General features: G+C 43.6%; 1 protein-coding gene across 4 annotated transcripts in view; it reads left to right on the top strand.

The window, feature by feature from the left end:
• Nucleotides 1-27,756, top strand: part of FARP2 (FERM, ARH/RhoGEF and pleckstrin domain protein 2) — an 80,542-nt gene that overhangs the window by 4,961 nt on the left and 47,825 nt on the right. For all 4 annotated transcript variants that reach the window (XM_068421028.1, XM_068421029.1, XM_068421030.1 and 1 more), the window contains exons 2-6: nucleotides 13,255-13,359; nucleotides 14,650-14,692; nucleotides 19,941-20,019; nucleotides 21,766-21,863; nucleotides 24,085-24,199. In XM_068421028.1, coding sequence (XP_068277129.1) covers nucleotides 13,255-13,359; nucleotides 14,650-14,692; nucleotides 19,941-20,019; nucleotides 21,766-21,863; nucleotides 24,085-24,199 — 440 coding nt within the window. The remainder of the gene's footprint in view (nucleotides 1-13,254; nucleotides 13,360-14,649; nucleotides 14,693-19,940; nucleotides 20,020-21,765; nucleotides 21,864-24,084; nucleotides 24,200-27,756) is intronic.

The raw sequence follows: 27,756 nt of genomic DNA on the forward strand, positions 1-27,756 counted from the left end.
TCTTACAGGGACAGGCCTAGGGGCTGTCGAAGACGCGGAGCGCAGCGCGTGTGCCCGCGTTGGAGGAACCGAGGGGTCTTTGTGCGTGGCGTGGTTGGAAGGGGAGGGGTGCTGATGTTAGGCCAGAGTCTGGTGCTGTCTTAAAATCCCCATAAGTGAAAGAGCAGGTTTAGTCGGCAAGGAAGGGGTCAGACTTGGCACATCTTCCAGCTGCTTTCTCCGATGTAACACCTTTTTTGGGGGGCCTGTAGACAGGCAGACTAAGGTCTGCCTCTCTGGCCTAGTTCTCTCTTTGCGCTGGCTTCTGACACATCTAATGGCATTGCTGCCATGATGGGATGTTTAATATTTGATCTATATGTTGTTCCTTGCATAGGAGATAGGTGTGCTTGCTTTCTGACATGAATTATGCTCTATGCTCTGAGGGAATGTCCTGGAAAAAGAAGTTTAGATTATTATGTTTCAAGTTTACCCAACTCTTTTTGGTGAGAACTTGGCACTTCTTCGATTGCGTGTGCTTCCTCTTCTCCTTCTGCTTGAACGTAAAATAAAATTTAGGAGTGAGAAATACTTAAGTGTTATATTATAGTTGAATTTTTCTGTATTTTCACTTACTGGAGAACTGTAATAGCCATCATAAAATCATAGCACGGTTCTTAGCGCTCAGCAAAACCAGGTGGGTCTGCCTGCCTGCTCCACTCCCTGGAAAACTTAAACTAGAACTTTTTCTTTCATGCTATTCTGTGTCGGGTTGCTGTGAGCTCACAAGTCTCTGCTTTCTTTTTGGAATATAATGAAGTAGCTTGCTTCTCAATAAAACACAGTAATAGTATGAGTTAGCTTTACGTTGGTTGGAATTTGCTTTAGATTTCAGCTAACTCCTGCAGGGAGTTTGGTTTTGTCGTGCAGCCTGACCATGCTCTGAAGTTACGCGCTGTTTCAGGCTTTCTCTGTGGGTCAGGCTGGTGCGAGCGTTCCCATGCCTCGGAGCATGAAGCAGGGCCTTAGGAAAAGCCTTTTTCCTTTTGCTGGGATTTTTCCTATTTTCTGTATTTCTTCCAGGCCTGTTGTTTCCCTGTGCGTGACTCAGTTTCTTGAAGGTGGTTGTATCTTTTCCTCATTTTCTTACCAAGTATGTGAAGGATGGAGCGTGTGGCGCTGGGCAGCGCGTCCCTCTCCTTGTGACACCGGTGGGCTGCCTGGGAGGGAAACTAGTGGAGTGGGAGTCGGCCTCTTCTCCCAGGCAACCAGTGATAGGACAAGAGGACACAGCCTCAAGCTTGGCCAGGGGAGGTTCAGGTTGGACATCAGGAAGAATTTCTTCTCAGCAAGGGTCATTAGCCATTGGAAGGGGCTGCCCAGGGAGGTGGTGGAGTCACCATCTCTGGAGGGGTTTACGAAAAGCCTGGACATGGCACTTAGTGCCCTGGTCTAGTTGCCATGGTGGTGTCAGGGCAACGGTTGGACTCGATGATCCCTGAGGTCTCTTCCAACCTGGTTGATTCTGTGAAACGCTCGACTCCGCTGCTGTTCATGAGAGCAGGGCAGTCAAATAAGATCACACTTTCTTCCTCCTGTATTTTACAGGTATTGTCCTCTCACGGCCCATGTCTATCTTGGAGTTTACTGATGTACCCTATGAAACTTACTACTATATTACCACAAAATTTAAGTGGCTTATACTATACTAAGTTGAACACAGCTATTTGATGATTGCTCTGTCCGATAGTGATGCTGTCTTTGCTGGCCACCTGTATGACTCTTCCTTGGTTTATTTAAATTTACAAATTGCATCATTAAAAGTGCAAAATTATTTTCCATCCCTATGTTTGGAATAGAGGAGAATAACTGTGTTTAGTTATTCTGGTTTCTGTGCAGTTTGCAGGCATCCCTAATGGAAAAGGGCTCATGGAAACAGCACATCTTCCGATGCCCGTTGTTTCCGACCAGCCATCGGAGCCCACGGCCGTGCCTCGCCGCAGTCGGGGGCCCTGAAAATCAGGAGCTGGGCTGGGTCCGCGGGAGGTTTTCTTGGGCGGCAGGAGCAGCGATCTGACAGCTCGTACGTGCCTCGTGACCTCCCGTGGTTTGGAGAGAGTGTTTTCAGCTCGTGTACGCTGAAAAACACTGCTTATCAGTGACTCCTTACGGTCGCGTTAGTACCCCGGAGAACTTCGTTGGGGCTCAAGCAGAAATTATGCAGCTTAAAATGCTGTTATGAGCAGTTTTAGGTAAGAAATGTGTCTGTTAAAAATGGAGAGCGTGCTGTGGGCCCTGAAAAACATACTCTGCGATGGTTTTTCAGAGAGCCCGTCCTTGCTGCGGGCCATGGTGAACCCCGAGCCAGCGTTTTGGCACCGCAGGTTCTCCAGCAGAGCCAGGCTCCGGCGTGAGCCGCCCTCCTGCCTCTCCCTTGCTCTCGCTGCGCCTGCTTAGACCTTCCTTTCATAAAGGCTTTTTTTCCCCTCTGTGCTGTAAAAGTATTAACAGCTTAAATATGTGGGAAGTGGGAGGACAGGCTGCTCCTGAATCCTATTAAGCGCTACGCTGAAGGCATCGAGATGCTGTCTTAGTCAGCTCAGTGTTTTTTCTTCCCTGGCCAGGAAGAAATAGTCAAAATTCCAGAAAGAATCATAGCCAGATGTTTGTCATTGCTCCGGTTTGACTCTCCTAAATATGGCAAATAAGCTGCCTTAGGACTTATTTTTGTCTGACCTCAGAAGAGAAAGTTAGTAATTCACTATTTAAAATTTGAAGTCGTTACAGGGTTTAAAAAGAAAGTAATTGAAGCTTTGCCATTTGTGTGCTGTTTGATTCTACGATCTATTTTTTTTAAACCTGTTATTTTGTGTTTGGGGGCTTGACTTGTTTGATGCTATGTAGGAATGTGGTGTTGGGTGGGGAAAGGTGAAACCACAGCCATTTTGTTGACAGACATTCGGGGTGTGTGTGGTTTTTTTTGTTTTGTTTTTCTTTTAAGGGAAGATGTGAACATAAATTGTATTATAAAAACAATTTACTACTTTACATTTCTCTGGACATGAGATGTCCCATTATATGAAAAGAAAATTGAGTTATAGTGCAGCAAAAGAGAAACAACCTGAATATTCCTGTAGGAAAAGTCTGTTATATGCACATATGTAACTTAAAACACAGGAACCTTTTAGTAAAACGGGGATCAAGTGTTATCACAGTCCTTGAAATATGGACGTAGTAGACTGAGTTCATAACTGTTTGTGTGGCTGTGATATACTACAGGGAGTATGCTTCACCACATGATGTGCATAGATGGAAAACTTCTCTGGTATGGGCTCAGAGGAGTTAATTGAGGAACAGTACGAGAGCCACACCAACGCTGAGTTGGTGTAAAGCGGAGCTCTTTTTAAGCTCTCTTTAATTTAGCGTAAGCTTACTGAGAACTTTCTGCCTGTAGTGAGATCTGATAAAAGTAAACCAATGCAGAACTTAATGGTCTTGGCATACGTGCAGTGGTACAATTCATGTACTTAATGCCTTCCGAAGTAACTGATACACAGCCTTGTAAAGAAAAGGCAGTTACCTGTTAGCTTCCTTACTAATTCCAATAATGTGTTGTCATCGCTAATAAAGGAAGGAAATACTGTTAGTTTTGTAAACACTTCTGTAGAATACAGGTGTTCATTTCTTTTTTCATAATCTAGTGACAAAGGATGGTGAAAAACAGCTGAGATTAGTTTTATGCCATTTAAAATAAGGATAAGAAATGCTGTATTCCCCCCAAAAAACAGCGGTTCTCTGGAAGCCTCGTCTGGGTGTGAGTGACGTTCAAAGTTGATTCCACAGATGGATAATTCTGTAGAATATATAGAGCCTGAAAGGGAAAAAAACAACGCCAAGAAACAACCCACAGTCAGCTAAAGACAGCTACAGAAATGCAGTGTGCCAAGAGAAATGTTAGGTTAGTGCCTGCTGAAAAAAGGGGCTTGATGTTGAGCAAGGACGGCGTCACCTGGTACCCGGCTGTGTTCAGAGGAGCAAAGCCCCGTGAACGTGTATTTAAACAAGAGGGGTTGCAAAAGCATACCTGTGTGTCATCTGGTTCTCCTTGCAACAAAACACATTTCTGGCAAGGTCGATGTTGCCTACTTGTGTAAGAGGGAGACCAGATAAACGGGATGTTTAAAAATCTGTGCTCTGGTGACGATACCTTTGTCAAATATTTACTTTTTAAGACTGTGGTGCTGGATGTGGAGGGGGGAAGACCCGTCTGTCTGACAGAGCAGTCATTCATGAATAAAAATAAGAAGTTGAAAAGAAAACAAAAGGGAAAAAAGAGTATTGAGCTGCCAAGTAGTCTGTATCACGAGTTCAGAGACACTCCTGGAAGTCTTTGAACAGCTTCTGCATGCACTGCTGCCCTGGCCTGAGCTGCGTGGTCAAAACCCACAGGTATGAAAAGCAGAGGGAAAACAAAACCCAGGCTCTCTAAATTGGAGTATATTGGTCTTTAGTAATCTCTTCTCACTCGTAGTAGAACTTGTGATGCCTTTTCGACACGTTTGTAGCACCGTGGTTGGGTTTTGCACACAGTTACGTATTTTGGAGTGCTCTCGTGATGGCGAAAGCAGGTTTGAAAACATCACTTAAGAAGCTGTTCCTTCCCAGCCTCACGGCAGAGGAATGGGAGACGAAGTATTTTAACTGTTGATGCCTCCACACTGCTCAGGCAGGAGAAGTGATGGGAGCTCAGCTGCAGGCCTGCTTTCCCAGCCCTGAGATCCGGGCTGACGTGTTTGACATCTCTGCTACCTGAGCTGCTGCTCTTCTCCAGCTGTCCCTGGCAGAAGGCTTGGGCACAGCACTTGGTGGAGGCTGAGCACAAAACGGGAGTGGTAAAATACCCATATTAATTTAAAATAAGGAAAGAGGACTTTGTAGAGACTCTGTGTTAGACCTATCCGACGTGTCGTCGACTGAAATCATGAAGCATGAGCATCACTGTGCCCCTCAGCCCGCTTCTCGGACAGCTAGCCTGAAGCCAGAGGTGTAGGAAAGACTCCAGCAGGCCAGGGGGAAGTTAACAAAGCTTTGGCCTTATCTAATCTGTCCTGTAGGTATTTATTAACCCATCGCCATGGTGTCGAAGCTCTGCTCAAAGTGCAGTGGGGAGTGAGTTAGGACAGACAGCTGGTGCGATTTCACTTGTGCACAAAACGAAAGAGTTTTGGCCTTTCCTGTAAAAACACCTAATTTGTGTAAAGAATCTTTCACAATTGTCTTATTTCCTTGATGTTTTAAAGCATTTCCTTCAGACAGCCTTCCTCAAGCGGTGTGCTGACCTGGAGTACCGTAACGCCTCGTAGGGAAAGTCCAGATCAAATCTCGTTCATGTGAACATGGATGCTGGTTTTGAGGCAAAAGCATAATTAATGGAGAAAGACTAGCAATTTTAGTGATCTTTTGTTTTATGGACAAAGGGAAGCAAAGTAATGTCTGTGTTTAAAATTACTTAAACAGATAAAGTTTTATTTCTCTACACATACACACGTATGAAGTGATGCTGTGCAAGTTCCTGGAGTCCCTCCAGTCTACATGCGAGCAGTGGCCAGGCACGGCAGAGGGAGTGTGGGGAGGTGCAGTGGTTTGCACAAGCGCGTAGGTCTTGTAGCAAAGTCCAAGGGGGCAAAATTAAGATCATCAGTCTCCTAACTTCTAGTTTCTTAGCTTTGTTATAGTTGTACAGCTTGCCTGAACAAAGTAGGTGCTTAGACGTTCTGTTATGAACTTTAATTTCTTGAAGTGGAAAAGGCTTTTTTTGAGGGTTGCCCATTCTGACAGCAGGTTGTTTTTGTAACTGGGCACTTGTATCTGTCCTTGGTCACTGAGTTTAAAGGCTTGAAGTAGTGCAGATATTTAACACAGCATGCTGATGAGGCTGAGCTCAAGTGCGCGCTCGATGTTTGAGGAAGGCTGTTGGTGCGGCATTGCTCTGGCCCTTTACAGGTTATTTGAAATAGGTGGTGTAAAACCTATCCCAGCGTCACCGTTAGCACAATTGTCTGGCATTTCGACTGCCGCAGTCTTTGCCTCTGTGTGGGATCAGAATCACAGAATCAATCGGGTTGGAAGAGCCCTCTGGGATCATCGAGTCCAACCATTGCCCTGACACCACCATGGCAACTAGACCAGGGCACTAAGTGCCATGTCCAGGCTTTTCTTAAACCCCTCCAGAGATGGTGACTCCACCACCTCCCTGGGCAGCCCCTTCCAATGGCTAATGACCCTTGCTAAGAACAAATGCTTCCTGATGTCCAACCTGAACCTCCCCTGGCCAAGCTTGAGGCTGTGTCCTCTTGTCCTATCACTGGTTGCCTGCGAGAAGAGGCCGACTCCCACTGCGCTACAACCTCCCTTCAGGTAGTTGTAGACTGCACTAAGGATCGGCCACCCCAAAGCAGCTGCTTTCCGTGATGCTGTCGCCGCTGTTGTCTGAATGTTTAAATGTTGGCAAGTGTCAACTCTGGTGACAAATTGTCAAGCAGCAGCATCCTGCGAAACTCTTTCCAGTGATGTGCTCCAGGGTTTTAATTTGGGTGACTTACCTCTTCCCCAGGCAGTCTAGAACAATGTATGAAGCAGAGAGATCGGGGGGTGCATGTTTGTGTTTTTCTCTCCAGGTAATGAAAGCGACTGAGAAATTCTGCTTCGTGCCCAATAATTGTCACGTGGATCTTCCAAGTGCTGTTTGTATGTAGTGCTTGAGGAGCACGTGTTGGCTGAACGCTTCACTGTGGTGGCGTTTGGTTTTTCTCTGAGCATTCTGTGGTTTATTTCGAGCGCTCCAGGTATTTTAGCACAAGAGCATTTCTGGAACTTGGGACCATTTTTTGTCTCTACGTGCTATCTACCTAGGTATACATTTCCCAATCTCGTTCACGTAATCCCCTCCCTCTTGGGGATCTTTTCCCATGTCAACAAATCATTGTTTTCCCACTTTCAGGCATCCAGCAAGTCTGGCCACTCTGGAAAAGCACGTTTGTTGGGTAGAGCTGGTGCATTTGGCAGTGAAGTGCTTTAACACTGCTTGAACCTTTGAATAATCACAAGTTTTAAAGCTAACCTTAATTAAATGAGCCAGAGGCTTACATTTCCAGAATCATTTGTCTGGTTATGGATTCTGTTAAAAAACCCCAAACAACAAAACCAACCACTGAAATCTTAGGATAAAAAATCTTGGGGGAGAGGCTTAGAATTTAAAAAAAAAAAATGACGCCTAATATGCAATGTAATAATGTAACTTAAAATAGCTCAGAAATTTGTATTTGAAATAATTAAAGATGAAAGTTATTGTTAAATGTGCAGGCAATCAAAATGAAATAGTATTTTAGCCGTATTTGGCTGAGCGTGTGAAACCAGAGTTTGATACCTCCGTTGTTACCAGGTACCCATTTTTGTGGGGGGACAGGGACTGTTTTCATTGGAGTTACTTGTTCCAGTCAAAATTGAAGAAACTAATAAAGTACTGAAAAAGAAGACAGTTATTTTTTACTTTTCCGTTCTGCGGATTAAAAACTAGATATGGAGCTGTAAGGTCTTCTTGTTTTAGCCATGAAAAGAAGTTAATTAATGGTACTTCTTGCCATCTTATATTATTTCCTTCTTTCTAATAAATGTGGTTTAAATGTACACCCTGTATCCATAAATGCAGTTTTTGTTTATACGTGGCATTAATGATAGTTACTAACAGGGAGGTTTTTAGGGTGTTTTTTCTGTCTCATGCTGCATTTGGACAGAGATCTAACAAAAGGGCCGCAGATAAACAGAGCTATAAACTCACTGCAATGTTTGTATATTCTGGTTAAGAAAGGAAATAACAAGTCAAGTGTAACCACTGTGTTTAGTTGCTGATTGCCATTTGGGTAATTTGCCAAAAGATGAGAAACGACTTTTTTGTTAGGAAGATCACTGGAGTGCACTAAAAGCAGAAAAAGAAAAAAGAAAAAGAAAAATCCAGGAATGGTTTTGGGGTCTTAATCAGTTCAGGTGACTTCTCATGGCTGCGCTGCTCGTGGGGCTCTCCCATAATCTAAACGCCTTCCTCCGGTGCAGGTACGCTGTTTGCTGGAGGAGCTGCTGCACAAGAGTTTCCATTCTGTTCCTCTGCTTTATAACTCTCTTTTTCCCCCAAACTCTTGGCTTTTGGACTGATTTGGGGTTTTGGTTTTGGTTTTAATTTTTTCCCCCTCTAGCCTAACTGCTGCCAAAAGTGGATTTCATTTTTGGGATGTTTGAGCAAGGGCAGTTTGTCCATTGTGGAATATGGGAATACTACGCATTAGGAAAATACTGGCTTTTGGGGGGGTTTAAGTTAAAATACGTGGAAGCAGAAAGTTAAGATGTTCTGGAAGACATGTTTAGGAGTTAGAGGATGAATTGGTTTCCATAATACTGAACTATGGTCTACTGAAAATCACAGGCTATGCGTTCCTCGTTTGATTTTCTATCTTCCTGAGCTAAAACGATCTGGCAGAGGGAGGACCTGCCATGCAGGTAGTGATGTTTGAGAAAATAGGAAATAACAGTTGCGGTGGTTAAACAAAAATAACTGTTGTTCTGACTTTTTTTTTTTGTTATCTCTTCCTCCTCTGTCCTAACATTGAATATATTTACTTTTCTGACTGAGGAAAAAATACAGATGCCTCCTTCAGTCAAGAAACTTCAACTTCAAATGTTTGTTCCTATTAGTTTTTATTCCTGCCTGGCGCTGCCGTAGCACCCAGCGAGCTCTGTGGGCGTTACTGCTCCCGCAGTGCGGGCAGGGCATTGCCACACGGGTGTTTTGCCAGCGCAGGACCCTCCTGCCCAGCTCTGAGGGATCTTTTCAAGCTGGATCTGAATATACAAGTTGATTTTAAAAAAAATCTATTGTACTGAACAGTCTTCTAGTGATGACTTGTTAAAATAGTCGGTGGTACAGTGAGAGCTGGGTCACTAGGGAAAGCTTTTGTTAGCTGCCTATTTAATTTTTTTTACCCTGTGTTTTTTTTTTTCTTTCTTTTTTTGTGTGGAATAATTCAGTAATATCAGTAGTCGTCGTCTTGGCAGCGTATAAAGAGTAATTGAGAAGTTTGGAATGGAAAGTATGCCGTGTTGTGAATCTGTCTTGAAAATGGGACCTTTCTGAAATGCATTCCTGCAGCTTCTTGCCCTGACGTCAGAATTACACTAATTAAGTAATTACTTCAAAGATTTTGCTTTGTGCTGCTTTTATGCAGATTAAACAATGACATGCAGCTGCCTACTGTATAACTTTCATTTTTGTCAACTTCAAAATGTTGAAGCAGCTTTTCAGAAAGGATGGTTATAAATGTAACAACTTGAGGAACTAAATAGCTCTAAGAAGAGTTTTCCCACAGCGTTTGAGACATAATAATAAAAGATTGTGTTCTGTCTCAAGCTTTTGTAACCTAATAAATTAATTTAATAAATTAAATTAATACTGTTCTTTTAAAATGTGGCGTTGTTATTGTTGCTTTATACTTTGAAGGAAGTACTATGGAACGATATCCAGCTTAGAATGAGGCTTTTCTTAACTCGTTATTGTAAGTGACACCCAAAATTACAGTTCACAGCTCAGTAAAAATAATTTTATACTTTTAACATTTCGATGGCACCTTTTATAGTTCAGTCGGTTGCAAAGTGCTCCCAGCTCCAACCGTCTTAATCTTCATCTCTGGTTTCTCTCGAAGGGAGCGCAGGCTCGGCGGTGGAAGGAGAGAGGTGCCGGGGTGTGTGAGCTGTACAGGCTGCCTTTGGGGGGGATGGAGGCACCACGGAGCTTCACGGAGCCGCAGAGACGTAACTCAGTTTAAACGCCGTGCGTGGGAGAAACCTGCGTGTTCCAGCCTGAGCGGGATAATTTTAATGGCTGTGTGTAACTGGCCATGGACAGGACACAGTTCCCTTAATCAGCACACGGTGACTGTACAAGTTGTCTGTTACCAGACGTCTTCCACGTGTTAATCCAAGTTTATCAGTTCTAACAGAAGGTAGTTGGAACCAGGATTACTGCTTATTTCACACATGAGAAATCAGAGACGTGGGGTCCCAGGCCATCTCCTGGCCCATGGCTTGGAGAGGTTGATAGATCTGTCTGTGAAAAGGCAGGCTGGCGTGTCTCGTCTTCTGCAGCTGGAAGTGTATGAGGTTGGTCAGGGTATTGCTGCATCCCCATGAATATCACTGGCTAAAAAGTATTCCTTTCTCAAATCTGTGGTGCCTGTGAATAGCAGCCGTACAATAATAATAAACGCATAATCTGTACCTAAAAAAAAAAAATCCTACTGTATTTAAGGAGATTTTCTTCTGTTACTATTTTAAGATTCATTCACAAATGCAAAGCAAGAAATGTATTTCATTTGAAAATTAAAAATTTAATTTTCAAAATGCATTTTTCCAGGAGCATGTGGGTCCTGTGGCAAGCAGTCTGTAACATGCTGCCTGTAGACAGCAAAGCAAGAACGTTATTTACTGAAGAAGTTGTTTACCATTACCTGCATCATCCCTTATTTCATTGTCATAATTTAAATATCGAAACTCATACCCACAGTGTCTTCTGCAAGGATAGGTTTTGGCTAAAAAAATTCAACTGTGTTCTTACAAAGAAAATGTCACTTTAGACGTCCCAAAACTTGTCCAGAAAAAGAGGAGAGCACTCCTCTGTGTCATCTCCAAACCAGGCATCTGTGTATCCACTGAAGGGGCAAAGCACCTGGACCGTTTCTCCTGATTTGCAGTTTTACTGGGGGGTTTCAGCATCAGTGGCCTGATCCAGCAGAGGTATCTAGCTAAATTGTACAGTTCTAAAAGCATCGACAGTTAATCTCTTTTTCCTGTAAGAAGCAATTACTCATGAATTTTTATGCATCTCAGTAACGTGAAACAATTTCCCCAACTTTCCCCATCTTTTTTACTTTTTTACACCCTCATTATTTTAATGTAAAGTGGCCCATTCTTTCTGTTAGATACTTTTGACATTTTATTAAATGATTCTAATTCTATTACTAATATATTGTAACACTTTTAAAAGATTCACCATTCTGAGATGAAAGAGTCAATTACAGAGCTGTGTGCCAGTTTTGAGGGGACGGTTGTAGAGTCTTCTGGCACTCTGACTTTTCCAAATAAACAAGACCTTGGTGGCACGAATGCCCGAGGTGTGTTCTGCTGGATAACCCGGCCAGCCACAGTGATGCCAGACCCTGTCACCGCAGTTGCAGGATTAGTTCTGTGGTCCAAGGTAGACCATGGATGGCCACCTCCTTCCGCAGCATGTGCTAGCCGTCCTGCTAGCTCTTGTGTGTTGCTGGAGCAGGTACCGAGGGATGTGAAAGCCCTTTGGATTCTTTTCCGTGTGATCTGGATGGACTGATGTGTGGGTTCATAAATGCTGTTTTTCTTGTGGTGGCTGCTACAGCCAGGCCATAATAGATGCTGAGAGCAGCTCATGTGTTTTAATAAGCAGACCCAAGCGTAGTTGTTTTGGGTGTGCTGTGAAAGTTCCTCTTCTTCTCCCATATTCCCATAGCTGCTTTCTGCCGATATTTGTTTTGTGGCTTGACTGTGAAAAGGGCTGGTGAGTGGGTTTCTTGAAGGAGGGTTTCATTGCAGATGACTTTATGAAGAAGGCATGGTGCGAGAGGAGGGTGTTTGGTTTCCCGCTATAGCCTTCCTGTTTATTTCTTGGTTAACAGATTAAGTGCCATCACCGTGGGTTTTCTTTGTAAGAAAAAAGTTAGGGTTTTTAGAATCATAGAATCACAGAGTGGTTTGGTTTGGAAGGGACCTTAAAGCTCATCTCGTTCCAACCCCCTGCCACAGGCAGGGACATCTTCCACTAGGCAAGGTTGCTCCAAGCCCCATCCAACCTGGCCTTGAACACTGCCAGGGAGGGGGCAGCCACAGCTGCTCTGGGCAACCTGGGCCAGGGTCTCACCACCCTCACAGCAAAGAATTTCTTCCTCACATCTCATCTCAATCTCCCCTCTTTCAGTTTAAAACCGTTCCCCCTTGTCCTGTCACTCCATGCCCTTGTGAAAAGACCCTCTCCCGCTTTCCTGTAGCCCCTTCAGGCACTGGAAGGTGCTAGAAGGTCTCCCCGGAGCCTTCTCTCCTCCAGGCTGAGCAGCCCCAACTCTCTCAGCCTGTCTCCATAGCAGAGGGGCTCCAGCCCTCTGAGCATCTCCGTGGCCTCCTCTGGACTCGCTCCAACAGCTCCGTGTCCTTCTTGTGTTGGGGGCCCCAGAGCTGGATGCAGCACTGCAGGGGGGGTCTCCCGAGAGCGGAGCAGAGGGGCAGAATCCCCTCCCTCGCCCTGCTGGCCACGCTGCTGGGGATGCAGCCCAGGACACCGTTGGCTTTCTGGGCTGCAAGCGCACGTTGCCGGCTCATGGTGAGCTTCTCATCACCCATCACCCCCAAGTCCTTCTCCTCAGGGCTGCTCTCAATCCATTCTCCTCCCAGCCTGTATTTGTGCTTGGGATTGCCCTGACCCACGTGCAGGACCTTTTCAAAGGTGTTCCTTTGTAGAAGACCTGTTCTGGTTCTGTCAGCAGAGGCCTTGCACGTGCTGCGATGAGCAGCCTCCGCTCGGTCAGTGTGATCCCCGGCAGCGGCCAGCCTGGCCCCGTGACATCCTGCGTGTGCACCGGAGCTTCCAAGGTCAGGGGTAAATTCTGGCTGGGTGCAAACCGCCCTGTGCCAGCCTTCCTCGCCTGTCTTGGACTTCCTTATCTGCATATATTTTCAAGTCTTGCTGGTGTGAAAGTTGCACGTGGCCGAGCGGTCCCTGGTGTTGGTACGAGCGAGGGGGTGTGCACGTGGGAGGGTTTTGGCAGCCCCTGCTCCAAGTCTGCTGCAGCTGGAGGAGAGCCACACCATCCAGCTACACAAACAAGTGGTGCTGGTTTATTGAAGGAGTTGCAGATAGTTCTCAGCTGATCTAGTCTGGTCTCATAGCTGGCCCTGCTTTGAGCAGGAGGTTGGGTGTAGGTGAGCTCCAGTGGCCCCTTCCAGCTTGAGTCCTTCTGGTTCTGTGGAAGTTGGTTGTACGGAGCAATGCCTGTATATTGGATGTTTGCATGTTACAGTGACAAAATAAAAAATCTTTGAGATATTTTTCTACAGTCTCTAAAGACGCTATAATTTTTTTCTAATTTGCTGTAAACTTACTCCTCTTCATCTCACTGTATTTTTTATTTGTTTTTACCTCCTTAGTCAAAATACTACGGCCAGACGTTACTGACAGAAGTTTACAAGCATCTGAATTTGATTGAATCAGATTACTTTGGGATTGAGTTCCAGAACATCCAGTCCTGTTGGGTATGTACAGTTCCCTGATGAATTCGGTGTAATAAAAAGGTTGGGGGAATGCAGTTGCTTGAGTGTCAAAAGTTTCAAAGGCTGCTGGAGTCTTCTGTAGGATTCTCTCTTTGATTCTTGTAAATCCGCTTTGTTCACCACAACAACAACAACTAATAAAGCAGAGAGGAGGAATCATATTCTATTTCGTGTTAAATCTCAAAAAAATGTAGAAAGCAATTAAATAGTTGCTGATGTTCCCACTTTCAGGGACATAAATGCAATCCTTCTTCCCTCTGAAAGGGGGAACATCAACTCAAAGTGTAGTCTGTGTAGCACTTCGAAAATCTTACTGCAGTGTGTAGTTGTGGTAGTGTTCATATTTATCTTCAGTTAATTCAGTTCATTTCCCTGAAGAGTCATTATGAACCTCTTTCTAATAAATATAAACCTGAGCAGACGTATAGACCTGCAGGCTTTTTCCATCATTGATCTAGATAAATACTGACGCTCTGTAAACCTCCTGGTCACTTATCCTGTACCTTGCAAAGAGGACAGTGTGGCTTCTAAACTAGAAAATGTTCCCAAAACTGTCTCTTCATAATTTTTTTCTATTACTTTTTCTAGTTTTAGGACTCGCATGCAAAAAATACGACTGAGAGCATAGAGAATGCTGATAGCACTAATGCAGCTGCTCTTGAGCCAAGGAAATACAGTAAAGCTTGTTTAGTTTTCGTTTCTTCTGCAGAGCCAAAGGGTCCAAAGTCTTTCTGCATCTAATAAGGTTCTTAAAATCCTCAGCTCTCTCTCAGATGGAGAAGTCACTAGTAAGGACCAATCCTAATTGTGGTGTTACCACTAAGAGAAAAATTTGTGGGAAACTAATATTGAGTAACAATCCTTAAGTAGGTAGGTAGGAGAGATGGACAAAGCATGGAAGGGAAAAAAAGTTGGACCTTGTCATGTCCTCCAGCCCTTCTGTAATTCTGTAGGGTGGCTCCTGTCTGCGGTCGTGTGCTTTGGCCTGATTTCTGTCTCCTCAGCAGCGATGGTGTGCTCTTGCCAGCTTGACTCTACTTCTGTGCAGATGAGCTTTAAGCACAGATCAGTGTTTTTTCTACTGATACATGATCAGTGTCAATTCAAATAGATAAGGACATTTTTTTTTAAAGCAAAGGAATTACTGCGTTACTGCAGTGAGGAAGAAATGCACACTCATAAATCACTGCTTTATTTGAATTTACTTTTGATGTTTTCATGTTTTATTCAAATGTGAATGTCAGTTTGTAATTTTTTTTTCTTTCATTTCAGATTTGGCTGGAACCGATGAAACCTGTTATTAGACAAGTACGGAGTAAGTAGTTTTTTAAAAAGGAAGTTTTCCTTCATTTGCATCTGCTTTATGTGGGTTACTTTCACAATTATGACTTGATTTACTGGTTATGCTGCCCTGAAAATTGTACTTGGTGGGGGTGATAGTGGTTCCTGTCGGGGCATGCAAACCTGATGGTTTTAATATGTAGCATGTGGTGGGTGGAATGGAAATTTAACTGAAGGTGTGATTCTTTCTCTGTGGTAAATATCTAGATAGCTTGGGTCAGCTGGTGTTATGTTTAAGTGAAACATGACATTTGCTGTTTGTGAGCTTTTTTAAGTTGTGTTGTCTTCTGGTGGAAAGAAAAAGGAATGTTCTGGCTTATTGTACCCGTTGCATGGGAGGAGGTAGCGTCTGCAGCGATGAGATCCTGTCTGAGAGCTGGTACACCTTTCAAAGGGCTGCGAGAAGCTGCCCTCAGAGCTTGCAGCCACGCAGGGAATTTCAGTGGGGTGGGTGTATTCCCATCTCATGCTCAAAAACTCTCCACTAAGAGAGCAGAGGTAGGGATCTCCCACCTGGTGGGTGGCTGCAGCTTCAGAGCCCACTTCACTTCGGCTGGGAAATTTCTTTCTGCTCCTTGGCCAGGAGGATATCGCAGTAGCGATGCTATCTTTGCTGTGTGCTCTTCTGAAAAGTAATGTGAGATGCGCTCTGAAGGCTGAAAATAATTGAAGAATACAGTGTGCTAGTTCTTCTGATGCTGAGAGATTAGATCAAACTTTTTCCCCCCTTTGAACAGGGTTAAGCTGCTTGCTTATTTTCTGTTTCTGATGGTAAAGACTTCGTGGAAGAACAAGATCAGGAGAGTGTGGTGGATTCCTACTCCTTTCAAAATCTGAATTGAAAAATGCTGAAGATTAGTACTGGGAGGTAGTTTTTAGTTACCCTTCTGCCTAAAAGTGTTTGCCAGAAAATAAGAAGTCACCAATTCTAGCTAGATTTTTTTAACTTTAAGGTCATGGTTTTATCTTTTACTGACATTGGTTTTTAAGCAGAAGAGCCAAACCAGCTGTAAAAGAAGGCTTCCTTAGGAGGGTATATAATACTTTCACTCTGTATTTTCCAAAAAAAACCCCCAAAAATCGGTGTGAGTGCCATCATTTTATATACTCCATGCAGTTAGGGTTGGTTTGTTTTTCCAGTGCTCCTGCCTGGAAGGAATTATGTCTTAGTCAATAGATTTGGTGGACCACAGGTCTGTGATGCTGCTTGGTTACACCTGTATCCTCTTCTGTACCATATGAATGGGGGTGGTGTGGCCTTAGGCTGTGGGCTGGTGGCAGTGTGTTCCCTGATGATGCATATATTTTTCTAAAACGCTTTAAAACCATGGGCATGTGCTAAAATTTATGGCTGCTCTGCTGCTTGGTGGTCTGTCACCCACTTTATGTTGCCAATGACACCGAAAGATTACTTGTAAAATTTTTTAGGTCTTAATCTGTAGGAGACACCAGGCAGTTGTCTGGGACACGTTCAGGTTCTGAAATCCATTTTAAATGTGTGAAGTTTTGGTAGTTCGAGTGAGAGCTCTTTTTTTTTCTTTCTATGTTAGCTGAATGCCTCGCTGGCATTCTGCTGTTCTTAAAATTGAAACGAGATACGACTGTAGAAAGCCTTGAAAATATTTACAATTAAAACGTTAATTGCATGTGTAGTAATTTAAGCTGTTCTTTCATTGATTGGGTAGCTGACATATGATTGCAGAGGAGCATCTTCCTAAGAACTCCTTTGACAGTACTGCTGAGTACAAAACCTTAAGAGGAGAATTAAATTAACTACTTGGTACTGTGGACGTTTCAGAAGTAAGGCACTAACTAAGCTGCTCCCATCTGCGTGCCCTGCTCTGCAGGTGGCTGCTGGGTGCTTCCAAGGGGAAGTGAAATTCTGTAAGAATGGGAGTCGGTGAGTTTGCTCATGCTGTTAAGAACTGCCTGAACTTGGCATGGATGGATGATCTTTTCCTGTATCTTCACTTGAAGAAGTTTGGTTGAAGTTCTTTTTTGTTTTTTGGGGGGTTGTGTTTTTTGTTTGGTTTGGTTTTTTTAGAATTTAATGATTTTGGAGTTAACCTTGTGACTTTTAGTCCAGCAGTAGAGGAATGTGAGATCTTATCATGGACTTTTAAGGTAATACAGCTCAAATGTCGATGGCAATCGCTGTGTAATTGTAGGCATGAAGTTTTGGGTCTTTGACACACTCTGAAAACAAAAGATCTAGATTAGTAACGTTCACTTCAAATTAGTCTTGGCTAATGACCTATTCTGAGATATATGACCCTTTCTCAGAAGGGGCCATTAGCTATTGGAAGGGGCTGCCCAGGGAGGTGGTGGAGTCACCATCTCTGGAGGGGTTTAAGAAAAAACTGGACATGGCACTTAGTGCCCTGGTCTAGTTGCCATGGTGGTGTCAGGGCAATGGTTGGACTCGATGATCCCAGAGGGCTCTTCCAGCCTCACTGATTCTGTGATATAGAACTTTATGTTGTAAGATAAGGATTTTTTTTATTAATTTCAAACAAATGCAATCAGTTTTACTATCGAACCACTCCAGAAGGCAAAGAGTTTAGATCCAAATTTTCGACTTCCTAACAGACGCACAATATCAGGTTGGCGTTTGGGTACCTTCCCTGAGGTGTTGCCAGTTTTATATAGTGTTGTATTCACCATACCCGCATGGGTAATTTTTCCTGGCTTCTTTATTGTTGTTGTTCTTGGTTTTGCTCAGATTTGACTTCTCAAAATAAATTCTGCATCTTGGTTAAGACTGGCCCAGTGCTTCTTTCCTTAATGGGACTTATTCATAGAGGAAAGGCGAGATTAAGAAAAAAAAAACAAATAAAAAGAAGGAGGAGTTGTGCTACAGAAGCAAATATGCAGCATTATGGTTTTAATTTTTAATATTTATTATCATTTAATATAAGTGATGCTTGGAACACTGCTAAAACTGATCCTGCAGTAATACTTCCCAGTTGATTGGTGCAAGTAACGTGCAGATCTGTTCTTAACCTTGTGAAGGTCTTCCAAAGGCTCGGAGTATTTACAGAAATCTGATGTAAAGTTTTATTTTCCACACTTGGTGTGTCTCAAGAACTGTAAAATCTCCAGTGTGGTTTTAGTCTCTGCCAAGTGTGAGCTTTGTGTGTCATGATAGAGTGTTATTTCCAGCCTCCTGTCATTTCTAGATGTTACACTGTAATTAGGATGCAGATTTCAGTGTTTTTTTGTTCACCAAAGCTTTGGTAATTCTGGTATCAGAGGCTGGGAGCTGCTCTTCTGACAGCTGTGTAGTCTGGGAGTCAGTTCTCCCAGCTCCTTGGCAGAAAGCAAAGTTCATTATTCCCCCATTAACAAATGAGAGGGTGAATGAGTGGAGAAACATTTAGGAATTAGGTATTCCAGACAGAAGAAATCAGTGCACGTTGGGGTTGATGGGGTTAAATTGAACTCTGTCAAGCTTTAAGAGATCTTGGTGCTTAAAATAAATTGAAGCAGGCTGGCTTGTGCTTACCAACATGCTCAACCAAATGTGATTTTTTTTGTTGTTTGGCTAAGCTTGCTTTGAGAGGGCAGTGGCACACAGAGTCCCGGGGTGGATGGGGCTGAAGGCACCTCTGGAGGTCAGGCGTAAGCAGGGCTGGCTCTGAGGTTCAGTCAGGACGTAAAATATGAGGATATCCTGCCCATGGCACCTGGAGAAGACTCTAGCAAGAAGGGGGGTTGCAGTTCTTCTCTTCCCAGGTCTTCCTCTGCCTTTTAAAGGTCTTTCCTCAGTTTGTCCTGCCTTTCTTCGGCTCTGCGAGCTGAAGGCGGACTGTCCTTGCTCCTTGTGGGAAGGTGCCCGCTGGGGACAGGTCTGGGTCTGTCACCGTTGGGGTGCTGTCGGTGGGGCGTGGGGCTGGGGGGGATGTGTGGTGCTCCTCTTGTCCGGGGGACGCCTGCAGATGCGAGATGGATCGGCTTCTGTAAGCCAAGGTGGGCTAGTGCGCTGCCTGCCTGTGAAATACTCGGCCTTTTCTGATTTAAACGTTAAATGAGTTTTCTCCCTGGTGTCAAGATTGACAAGAACAGTGTTAAAAATGGGGAGAAATGGGTATTAACTGGCATGCTGGGCGCAGGCTGCAAACGCGCCTTTATCTCTGCGGGGAGTCCAGCTGGACTCGTGGATTCAGCTCATTGACAGCTCTGATGGTGGCGGTTGGTGTTGGGAGAGCCTGTGGGACACATCTCCACCCTGCTCCCCTTCTGGGACCCTCTCACTGGGTCATCTGTGATGCCTTTGTATGCAGTCAAGTTGTTGCTTTGGGGTATTACAGCTTTTGTGTTGCACAGAACTATTTTTACAGCATTCAGACTGCGGACTTGCCTTGGAAGTAGTATAGATAGTTTTCAGAGGAACTATCTGCTATATCTGGGTGATGGTTGATGAGAAGCTCACCATGAGCCGGCAGCGTGCGCTGGCAGCCCAGAAAGCCACCCGTGTCCTGGGCTGCATCCCCAGCAGCGTGGCCAGCAGGGCGAGGGAGGGGATTCTGCCCCTCTGCTCCGCTCTCCTGAGACCCCCCCTGCAGTGCTGCGTCCAGCTCTGGGGCCCTCAACAGAAGAAGGACACGGAGCTGTTGGAACGAGTCCAGAGGAGGCCACGGAGATGCTCAGAGGGCTGGAGCCCCTCTGCTCTGGAGACAGGCTGAGAGAGCTGGGGCTGTTCAGCCTGGAGAAGAGAAGGCTCCGGGGAGACCTTCTAGCACCTTCCAGTGCCTGAAGGGGCTACAGGAAAGCTGGAGATGGGCTTTTTACAAGGGCATGGAGTGACAGGACGAGGGGGAACGGTTTTAAACTGAAAGAGGGAAGATTGAGATGAGATGTGAGGAAGAAATTCTTTGCTGTGAGGGTGGTGAGACCCTGGCCCAAGTTGCCCAGAGAAGCTGTGGCTGCCCCCTCCCTGGCAGTGTTCAAGGCCAGGTTGGATGGGGCTTGGAGCAACCTGGTCTGGTGGAAGGTGTCCCTGCCTGTGGCAGGGTGTTGGAACTAGATGATCTTTAAGGTCCCTTCCAACCCAAACCGTTCTATGATTTTGTGATCTCTGCTGACATGGACCATCTGTACCCCATAGGCCGTCTATGGTTAGCTGGCGAGCTCAAAGCTGGCTGGACTTCGTGTGCACTGCATTTCTCTGCATGTTGAAAAACTTAATATGTTTTTTGTGAAATGACTGACTTCTCTTATAGGACCAAAGACTGCAACGCTTCGTCTAGCTGTAAAGTTTTTCCCTCCAGACCCGGGTCAGTTACAAGAGGAATATACCAGGTAAAGTATTTTTTGAAGAATTTGATTTGCATTAACAACTGAAATAATAGGAAGGTTGGAGTGGGAGGACGTTGCATCTGTTTCCAAACAAAACTTACATTGAAGATGAGAAAAAGAGCACTTTTTGTTCAATTTTAGCAGACACGTGTTAGCAGATGAACGTTATCGGAAAAAATATTTTTCAAAACAGAAAACAGTGCAGGTTGGGGCTTGCCAAACATCACGGTGCCAAAAGAGACAGGGTGTCGAGGAAATACTAAAATAAAACAGTACCTATATAAAATAATCAGTACATATTTTAATAAATGATTTATCACTTAAACTTCTGAAGTCTACACTTTTAAGTATTCTACAACTAGCAAACATGCTTCACTGTTCATGATTTTCACCAGTGCTCGTCATGGGTCGTTTTTGCTGATTACTAATTCATCTCTGGTAAGTTAAGCAGACCTATCCACTGGCTAGCACCTGGGAACGTGGTTTGAGGTCTGTGCCTCTAACGACAACATTACCCAGGATTTTAGTGTTTAAAGAGCTCGTTTAGTGCCTTTCCCAGTTTTACAGCCTTTAATTGGAATTTGTTTTAGAGATCCGCAGAGGTCCCTTATTATCCTTCAGGCTTATTTTAGAGCAAACCAGCATAATAACTGCTGTGATGTGATGCGATTGTCTCTTGTGATGATAAATACTATCTAAGTATTTCCTTTCCTCCCAATTTTCTTACGTTAATTGCTGTTTCTTGTAAGTATTTCATTAGGAATACAACTTTTTGGAGCGGGAACTGTATTTTTGCCTATTTATGGAATATTTATTGTGTAATTCTGGTTTGTGCTTAGAGCATCTAGGTATTTCATAATGATGTGTTCACTGTATTGTGAGTGAGTTAAGAAACCAAGATAGCTCAGTCAGAGATGCAGAAAACAGAGCATACTTTATATAAGTCTTTAATAAATACTTACAGTTAATTTTTAAAATTAAAAAAAACCCCCACATTTAAAATGTATACCTTTTATTATTTTTTTTGCCTCAGGAATGTGATAGGTAATGTTTTAAAATTAATTCTTCTTTAAAAGAAATATTACTCTTCTCTTTCAGGGTGTAATTCAGTAAAGAATATTGATCAGTCTGTCAGTTCAGAGGTTTATAGTAATGAGTTGTTGCCTATTTACTGGAGCCCTTATAACACCTTTTTTCAAGTAAAAAGGAAAGCAGGAAAGACTTGCCAGCATTGCCTTCATAGAAATGTATTAAAATTGGTGTAGGTGACTGAGTTGGTCCTTAGCAGCACACTTTCAAGGCTGCCACGTTTTTCTTCTACCCTTGTATGTTTTGCAGGCAGCTTATTACGTATACAAAACTGTTAAACAGAAACCTGTTCCTCTCTAACAACTGGTTGGAAACTATTTTACTGAAGAGTGTAGCAGTATAAGAAAAGGAAATTTAATTTCTTACAGTCTGTGTAGGCTGCTAACATTATAGTCCTGGAAAATACAACCACTGAGTAAATTAATCGAGCGCTAGCAGAAACGCTCATTCTTTTTCCTAACAAAATATTAGAATCAGTGATGTTCTGCCGTCCTTGTTCTAATAGATAAAAGCACTTGAAGTGTTCATTAAGTTTTCTTCCAGATTTGACTGTCCTTGGTAGCAAGGCTTCTGTGTTACCTTGTTTTTGGAGAGAGGAAGGATTAGGAGATGCTGGTTCTAGAAAACCCCGCTCAGTCATTTTATCGTGCTCTCTCTCAGGTACCTGTTTGCGTTGCAAATCAAGAGGGATTTGGCAGAGGAACGACTGACCTGCAGCGACAATACGGCCGCTCTCCTGGTCTCTCACCTTCTGCAATGTGAGTATCTCAACCGTGGTGACACCAGGTGACGTTGCCGTTGCTAACCCAAGTTAAACAGCGTACAGAAGCTTTTGGTATCTAAAAGTGTTTTCTCACAGTATTTCTTTCTGTACATCCAGTAAACTCATTGATTTTGAGCACTGGGATTATCATCAGGTCTAGCCGTGGTGAGGAACAGCTGGTGCTCGTGTACGAGATGACTTTGGCTTCGTGGAGACTGTACGAAACCAACCCCCTTGCGCGTTGTCTGTTTTCCCTGGCTCTGCAAACCGAGTCACTAGCACTCCTCATCTTCCAGACAGCTGCTCCCGCCTGCCTCTGTGCTCCCCTGGCTTCATTTCTCAATTTCCCTGTGGCTGGGGGGAGAGAAGTGCATAGAGACTGGGCTGACATAGAACCAGAAACATGCCAGAACAAGTTCAGCAGGAGGGTTGTCAGCAGCTTTCCTCCTTGCTGGGAGTACAAATGGAAATGGGAACCGATCGATTTGGAAGCTCTCCGTGTTGCTGCTCGCTCAGTCTGTGAGTGCCTAAAGACCTAAAAATGTGGCCTTTGAGAGGAGCTGGTTGAAAAACTCAAATGGGTTCAGACACCAAATCAGCTGGAGCAGCAGCCAAACGATACAGTGTTAGCAAGTCTGTGAGCTGAGCTGCGGAAATGGGGGTTTGGGCCTTGCTGGCTTGAAGCAAAAGCTGCTGAATGATACCTCTTCACACGTGCGCTGCTGAATAGTTATTAGTTGTATAGTTCTGCACTGTAATGTAATAATACAATTATAATAATGTTAGCTCTGGTGATTTCATTGGAGGAGCAAATCTATCTTGCGTGTGTGCCATCGGTGAGTGGCTCAATTAAAATTTGCTCATGATTTTCCAGCCAAAGTTCTGCACTCCAGAGCGCAGTGTGGAGCTGGGGAGCAAATCTCAGCATCTGGCCTTGCTTCTACCCTACTAGAAAATTAGAAGTGAGAAAGAATATGATTATTCTTAGCATAAACTATTTTACTAAAGTGCCTTTCAATTTTTTTTTTCTTGTTTCATATGCTGGCTTGATTTTTAAACAGGATATTGCTGTGTTCTTTTTAAGAACAGCTGCCATGGATGAGATTATTAGTTCCCTTAGTCCACTCTCCTTTCTCTGACAGTAGTTGATAGCAGATGCTGTGGGGAAGCCCTCAGAAACAGAGCAAGCATATGGTGATACTTCCTTTGCTGCATCCCTCCAGTAATCTTTGCATGTGGCCTTTCTAAGGCACAGATTGACTCTGTAGCTCTTTGTTTAGTTGCCCTGGATGAACTTTGCTTCCGTGGGTTTGCCTAACTTTTGCATTTGCTTATATTTTTGGCATCCTTCCATGAAAATGAGCTTCACAGCTTAGTTTTTGGGAGGTTTGTAGGGTAACTTACATCCTCTAGTCTTTTTAAAACTTTTACATTTTAATTTATTATTGTAACTTCGTATTTTATTATCAGAAAAAGTAAATAACTTTTTAAAAAATTTATTTATTCAACTTGTAATTTTTATATACGTCTGCCATATGTTCTACATGCCTTATGTTCTACATGCCTCATGCTTTTCTTTTCCAAGCCAAAGACTTCTGATCTTTTCAGGTCTTATCAGATGGAAGCTGTTCCACACTTTTGATTCATGCTTTTTTCTTCCGTAAATCTCTTCCTAAATCCACAGCATCATTTCTGAAAGGCATGAATATGTGAAGGGAAGACCAAAACTCAAGGTGTAGGTGCTATGGGGATTTATAGTCACATAACACTGCTTTCTCTTTTTGCTATGTATTTATTTTTGGACAATTCCTAAAATCTAATTTGCCCTCTTCCCAAGTGGGCTTGTCAATAACTATTTCACGTATATTTAGAACAATTAAATTGGGTTATGCTGGTTTGGTATGAGGTATCTATAAGGAAGAAATGTTTAGACCCCCTCACGGGTCTTCTACAAGTCTCACGTCTTTGACCATAAAGACATCTAAATTTTCCAAACGATGCTGAAATACTGTGATAATCCCCAGGAAGTCTGCTGGGGATAAACGTGAGTGTTTTGTAAAATGAAGCTGGCTACAAAGCGTAATGCACAAACTTGAAGCACTTAAAGGAAAATTCTGACTATTGGGGTCTCTCTGATTCCTTACCAAGTATTTTCTGTCATTGTGCCTTTTCCATTGTTTCTTCTTATTTTAACATTATTTTGTTTTCTGTAATAGCTGAAATAGGGGATTTCGATGAATCAGAGGATCGAGAACACCTTAAAACAAACCAGTATTTGCCAAACCAGGAAAGAATTGAAGGGAAGATTCTGGAGTTCCACAGGAAGCACGTGTAAGTGAGGACTAATGTATACCCCTAATGTGTACTCGTGAGGAGGAGATGGACTCACTTGGTGGAGGTTGAGCACGCTGTGTGATAGGATGATGTTAAGATTGTATAAATTAAACACGATTTACATCTAACAAGAAAGTTGGATGTAGCGACAGTTAACTCTGTAGTTAAGACAGAGTTGTTGGGCAGTAGTTTTTCTCCAGTGATTTTTCAGTGTACCTTTAGTAACGTACCAAAGAAAGCTATCAAGAGCTTGTGATAATGGTTTTGGGCAAAATCGTTCCTCAGAATTTCCAGTCTGCAAAGTTTAAGTTCAGCTTGCCATCAATTGCATAGGTCTTGCTTTTGTCTAAATAATTAGAAATCAATTGCGTTCTACTCATTCTGGATGCGTTAAGCATAAAGGAGATGGAGAACGATGGAAGGAGTGGGGGAGAAAATACTTTCATCAGGATTTATGCAATACATTACCTTACAGCTGGAGTATTTTTGAAATAAATAACGTTTGTTAGGGACAAAGAAACTGTTTGCCATAAATACAAAATTAATTCCAACACACAGTCGGGGACTGCAGAAACAAATGCTTTCTTGTTTGAAATGCCCACTTCTCACACCGTGCGCATTGAGTGTAGAGGAGGGTCATGTGTTTTACGGTCTAATCTGGCTGGTCTTAAAATGTGAAGATTTACTCAGTGTGTGCAGTGTAAAATATTTTGATAAGTAAGATTTGGAGCAGACAGTCGACATGGTGCTCATGAAAGAGAAGTCACAGAATCACAGAATCAACCAGGTTGGAGGAGCCCTCTGGGATCATCGAGTCCAACCATTGCCCTGACACCACCATGTCAACTAGACCAGGGCACTAAGTGCCATGTCCAGGCTTTTCTTAAACCCCTCCAGAGATGGTGACTCCACCACCTCCCTGGGCAGCCCCTTCCAATGGCTAATGACCCTTGCTGAGAAGAAATTCTTCCTGATGTCCAAGCTGAACCTCCCCTGGCCAAGCTTGAGGCTGTGTCCTCTTGTCCTATTGCTAGTTGCCTGAGAGAAGAGGCCGACTCCCACTTCACTACAACCTCCCTTCAGGTAGTTGTAGACTGCACTAAGGTCACCTCTGAGCCTCCTCTTCTCCAGGCTAAACAACCCCAGCTCCCTCAGCCATTCCTCGAAGGTCAGACCCTCCAGACCCTTCACCAGCTTGGTCGCCCTCCTCTGGACTCGCTCCAACACCTCAACATCTCTCTTGAAGTGCGGGGCCCAGAACTGGACACAGGATTCAAGGTACAGCCTCACCAGTGCCCAGTACAGAGGCACGATCCCTTCCCCAGACCGGCTGGCTACACTATTCCTAATAGAGGCCAGGATGCCATTGGCCTTCTTGGCCACCTGGGCACACTGCTGCCTCATGTTTAGCCGGCTGTCGATCAGCACCCCCAGGTCTCTTTCCACCCGGCTGCTTTCTAACCACTCTTCCCCCAGCCTGTAGCGCTGCAGGGGGTTGTTGTGGCCGAAGTGTCAGACCCGGCACTTGTTCTTGTTGAACCTCATGCCGTTGGTCTCGGCCCATCTATCTAGTCAACCTACAGGGAGGCTCTGTTGTGACCAAAGTACTGCTCAGAAGATCGGGGTTTGCAGTGCACGATCTGTATTTGCCACAGCACGCAATGTTAATATCGCTGGGAATTTTCAGACTACTACCTGCCATAACGGTCCTAACCTTGCTTGTGCAGGTCTTGGAGTCAACAGGTTAAATCAAGAGAAGGTGTTTGATAAAATGATGATAGAGTTTTGATTTCATCCCATAGGTCTTTCTTTTCTGTAATTTTTGAGACCTTGCGTATTGGGATTTAGCAATTTGAAGTGCTTTTATTAGTTGTGAATATCCACAGCACACTTCATTGTGCGTGGTTATGTGTTATAATCCAAATACTATATTAGAAATTTAGATTTTCCTTTTGCTCTGTGTGGGTAAACGCGGGGATTATTGCTGACTGACTTTTAAGCCAGAACAAGGAGGTTTTTCAGGGCAGCATCTGTGTTTAAGGCTAAGACACATCCTGTACTATTAGAAAATAAGTTCCTGAGAATTTCAGTAATTACCTATTTGCTTTTTATGATCACTCATTTTCAGTTGTACTGAAATTATTGGTACTGATGGAATTTCAGCTTTGTTGATTCTTGATGAAATAAGGTCTTTTTATCGCTCTCTACGACTGCCTGAAAGGAGGGTGTAGCGGGGTGGGGTCGGTCTCTTCTCCCAGGTAACAAGTGACAGGACGAGAGGAAACGGCCTCAAGTTGTGCCAGGGGAGGTTTAGGTTGGAGATCAGGGAAAATATCTTCACCAAAAGGGTTGTCAAGCACTGGCACAGGCTGCCCAGGGCAGTGGTGGAGTTCCCATCCCTGGAGGGATTTAAAAGCCGTGTAGATGTGGTGCTGAGGGCCATGGATTAGTGGTGGCCTTGGCAGTGCTGGGTTAATGGTTGGACTCGATGATCATGAAGGTCCTTTCCAACCAAAACGATTCTGTGATTGTAGGTGTTTGATACTTTTTTTCTGCTTTTGAACCTTTGAGGTGTGTGTGGAAATGATGAAAGAGCAAACTAAATGTTGTTTTGAAGTAATTTGAAGTAATCTTGAAGTAAATTAAAATGTATGCTAGGATTCTTCACCTTGGGAGAAGGTAGCTGAGGGAGGGAAAGCCTTAATTGCACAGAAATATTTCATTATTTTGTTCATGTCAAAAGAAAAGTGCTGAAACAATTAGGCAGTAACTTCAAAGCAACTGAAAAGAAAAGGGAGGAACATCCTTTTCATACAACTCGTAATGACATTGTGAAAGTTACTGCTGCAGGACGCTGTGGGGTCTAAAGCTACAAATGGCTTCGTGAAAGGGTTTGCTGACATCACGCCGTATCGGCTGGTGGCTTTCAAGTTTGAGATGAAATGTGTGATTTTGTAGTTCTGGGACAAGTACACCCAGACCACGCACAGAACGGCCCTTTGTTAATCACGTACCTGCATCCCATTGAGCTGCTTCTGCTTGCGGGGAATTTTCTTGGTTTACTTTTCTTGATGGAAAGGTCGTGAGTGTCTTCTGAGTGGGTTAGGGACTGGTAATTTTATTAATTAGGTTTGAGCTTTTTTCAAACAACTTCCTCCTAATCAGACATTACAGTAAGGAAAGTTTGTATTTTTGCTGGTCAGGAAGAAGTCAGAGGAAGGTTAACAGGAAAAGATTCCTTGCTTCATAAGTGTACTTTTAATTAGTTTAATGAGAATTGCATCTAATACAGCCATATTATTAAAACGATTGCAAATCTTATTTTAAAGCAACGTTTTACAAGTGTACGCTCAAACCACGGCAAGATTAAAAACTGAGGCATGTTAGAAAAGGTTACAATTGAACGTTAGCAATACCTGAGTACCTTGGACATGTTTTAAATCCCCCTGCGCCTTTGGAAAAATTTTTGTTAAAGAGATTTAATTTTGGAGGCACTGCAATCCTAAAAATAGCTGTGACTTCCTTGCATGTCTCTTCTCTCTTCCCTTACCCAG

Source organism: Nyctibius grandis, chromosome 32 (assembly GCF_013368605.1).
Source record: "Nyctibius grandis isolate bNycGra1 chromosome 32, bNycGra1.pri, whole genome shotgun sequence".
Taxonomy (NCBI): domain Eukaryota; kingdom Metazoa; phylum Chordata; class Aves; order Nyctibiiformes; family Nyctibiidae; genus Nyctibius; species Nyctibius grandis.